The sequence below is a fragment of the Otolemur garnettii genome, unplaced genomic scaffold, assembly GCF_000181295.1.
Source record: "Otolemur garnettii isolate 467f Iridium unplaced genomic scaffold, OtoGar3 scaffold00077, whole genome shotgun sequence".
NCBI lineage: Eukaryota > Metazoa > Chordata > Mammalia > Primates > Galagidae > Otolemur > Otolemur garnettii.
The window spans coordinates 9237664-9241366 of record NW_003852472.1 but is presented as its reverse complement, the minus strand read 5'-3'; the positions used below and the strand labels follow the sequence as shown (position 1 = coordinate 9241366).

At 36.9% G+C, this 3703-nt stretch overlaps 1 protein-coding gene across 1 annotated transcript in view; it reads left to right on the top strand.

Moving 5' to 3' along the window:
• Positions 1-3703, top strand: part of ZNF713 (zinc finger protein 713) — a 21590-nt gene that overhangs the window by 9843 nt on the left and 8044 nt on the right. Inside the window, exons 2-3 of the mRNA XM_003794265.2 lie at positions 101-227; positions 589-681. Of these exons, the coding sequence (XP_003794313.2) occupies positions 101-227; positions 589-681 (220 nt within the window). The remainder of the gene's footprint in view (positions 1-100; positions 228-588; positions 682-3703) is intronic.

The window sequence follows — 3703 nt, the reverse complement described above, 5'->3', positions numbered from 1 at the left end:
GACATCCTGACCCTTGTCTAGTGCTGCACTTTTATCCCCTTCCCCTGAGGTCCCCTGTAAGAATAGTTTCTGGCTGATCTGGTTGTCTTTGATGTTTCAGGAATCACTGACATTCCAGGATGTTGCTGTGGACTTCACCAGAGAGGAGTGGGACCAACTGTACCCTGCACAGAAGAGCCTCTACCGAGATGTGATGCTGGAGAACTACAGGAATCTAGTTGCACTAGGTAGGATGGTATTCCTGTGAAATTGGAAACTATTCACATGGGTTTATTTCCTTAAGTAGTATAAACTTCCAAAGCTTTTGTGAATATATTTAATATTTAGGCCAGGACAGAATACAAATTATCAGTTCTGTAGACAGAAACCTTTCTGCTACAGAAACCTTTATTCATACATCCTCTTTCAGTTTCCTGATCTTGACTTTGTTGAATTTCAAATAGGTACCTTTATTTGGCTGCCTCTGAACCCTTCCCTCCCCTTTCCAAATCCAAAGGCCCTAAAGACAAAGAAGGTGGGGAATGGGTTCTGAGAGAGATTTTTGTTCCCAGTATAAATTCCTAAGGCATATATTTTCCCCATGAATAGGTCATCAACTTTATAAACCAGAGGTAATTGCTCAATTGGAGCAAGAGGAGCAATGGATGCTAGAAAAAAACAGCCCACTGGACACTCATCCAGGTAAGAGGCAAGCATATGGGCATTGCTGTTTGTTAAGGGAAAAGAGTCACTTCTAAAATACTTAATGATTGAGTGTGCTCCAGAAATCTCCCTCTGAGATTAAAGAATACTGAGAGCTCTTTGAAGTAATTCAATTCATATTTGATTTTTTTGCCTAAGTGGAAATGGCTGTTTTATATTTTCTGATTGAACTGATAATATGTACTTATGATGAAAAAATTAACACAAGACAAAGGTTATTTTGAAGGTACTAGTTTGAACACCTATAAATACCTGATGTTGATCTCCACATAGCATTTTCTTTTTATTTTTTATTCATACATCCTCTCTCAGTAATCTTTTCTTTTACATATCAAAAATCCTTTTTCCCATTGACCCATGAGTAGATCAATAAACTGTGGTATATGTACACCATGGAATATTATGCAGCCTTAAAGAAAGATGGAGATTTTACCTCCTTCATGTTTACATGGATGGAGCTGGAACATATTCTTCTGAGCATAGTATTTCAAGAATGGAAGAAAAAGTATCCAGTATACTCAGCCCTACTATGAAACTAATTTATAGCTTTCATATGAAAGCTATAACTGAATTATAGCCCAAGAATATGGGGAAAGTGGAGAGGGAGGGGAGGGGAGGGGGGTGGGTGGGTGGAGGGAGGGTGATTGATGGGACCAAGCCTATGGTGCACCTGACAAAAGTTTAGAAACTTTAGAAAAGTGCACCTTACAAAAGTTTAGAAACTTTCTAAATGTAGACTGTAAATGTCTTAACACAATAACTAAGAAAATGCCATGAAGGCTATGTTAACCAGTTTGATGAAAATATTTCAAATTGTATATAAAACCAGCACACTGTACCCCATGACTGCATTAATGTACACAGCTATTATTTAATTTTTTAAAAATCCTTATATTTTTACCTACTTCTCATCTTTTCTTTTCTTTTTATCAGACTATTAAAACTTGTCTACAAACCCACAGCTTCATTTCTAATTCTCTCATTCACCTTTGTGGTATGACCCAATCCTACTTGTGCTACTAAAGTCTTGTTTTCTTGGAGATTACCACTAATTTCCTTCCAATCAAATCTGGTGGCTAAAAAACCAGTTGATTGTGTTGACTTTACCCTCTTGAAGTTTTCTTCCACCTGGCTTGTGATGTACTAGTCTTACCTCTTCTACCCTCCCTCTGTATTTTTACTTTCTCCTATACTGCAGTCTCTTCTTCCTTATTCTCCTGAAGACATGTATTCCTATGGGCTTGGTTCTGCTCTGTAGTACAGTGCTTTTAAGTTACCCTTCTGTGTCATTTTCCCCTTTTACCATACTAGCCCCAATATTTTACCCACATTCCCTTCTCAGATTTTAGATATTTTAAATATTCCAAAACTTGGATTTGCTGCCTTTATACTCTTTAAAGCATTCTTTTAATGGCTTTGTTTAAAGGAATAAAAGTATTTATTTTTAGTAAAGTAAAAAGAGAATTTCTTGATAAAAATACCAAACACCACCATGTTAGCTTCCCTATTGCTGACATACCACCTACAATGTTCTACCTAGTTATCTTAGCAAGTAGTCGACTGCTCCTAACTGTATACCAGATACTGAATTAGATATTTTCCACTCTGGTTCCTTAAACTAGGCTAACCTGTCCCATCTCTGTGTAGTTCCCACTCTGATTCCTTCCTCTGGCAACTGATTCTGTCATTTGGACTTGGTTTTCTGTCATTCAAACTTTGTTTTTTCCAAGTTGATTTTGACTTACTGTCCTTTTCACTTTTAATGCTCTAGATTATTTCAGGTGGAAAACCTTATTCCTATTTCAACTGCACTGAGACCCTTTAGCCTTACTGAGCCAGAATATTGACCTGTGCTCATACTGTATGAATAGAGGCTAGTAATTAAAACATTTTGTCAAGTAACCCTGACAGTATTTCTCTAACCCCCACATCCCTGAACCTGGGGAGTAGGAAACTAAAAAAATAAATTTCAAAACTGCCTTTTCAAGTGAATCATAATGGTAAGCACCTACAGCAGAGGGTAGAGCTATTCTTTTCCACAGGTACATGTGCTGCAGTCTAAGATCCATGCTGTTTCCTATTCTGTCCCTACCTATAGACCCCCAACTAGAAAAATATAATTACTAACTTAAGAAAACTTCTAGATTTTATTATGCAGCTATATATGAATGCCCAGTGCTCTTGGTTCACAGACCAGCTTGACAAGTGACTTTTTCACATCCCTTGCAAGGGATAATGATCTCCTCTAAGGAGACTACTTGCATTTCATTATCCTGTGAGACACAATCAGTGGTTCCCCTAGAGGATGTGGTAAAGTATTTCTCTTTGTCAAGGGACTAAGAGAATGATCTAGTTATGTGACCTAATTTTGGCATAGCACAATTGAGTAATTATGACGGAGACCACATAGCCCCACAAAACCTAAAATTTACTATGTGGCCCTTTCTAGCAAAAGTTTGTCAATCCCTATTAAAACAATAGATTTTTGTTTTTGTTTTTTGAGACAGAGTCTCAAGCTGTCCCCTGAGTAGAGTGCCATGCTGTCATAGCTCATAGCAACCTATAACTCTTGGGGTCAAGCGATCCTCTTGCTTCAGTTTTAGAGATGGGGTCTTGCTTTTTGCTTAGGCTGAACCCATGAGCTCAAGCTATCTACCTGCCTCAGCCTCCCAGAGTGCTAGGATTATAGGTGTGAGCCACTGCATCCAGCCAACAAAATTTTTGACCACCACTCTCTTTAAGAACTGTATTTTGTTGCCACCCATAAGATCTGTACAATCTGTAAAACTAAAATAAAAGTTTTGTAAAACAATATCTTTATCACTGTGTCTGATAAACTCTGAAATTTTCTATTTTTTTTTTTTTTGGCCTATACTATTTCAGTCTTTTTAGTTACTACCTACTAAGTTAATATAATGCACTATAAATCATTATAAATTTTTAAAATTAATAAAAGAGAACTAAAAATATCATGCTTTATAAGTAGAAAGGATTTTTTTTT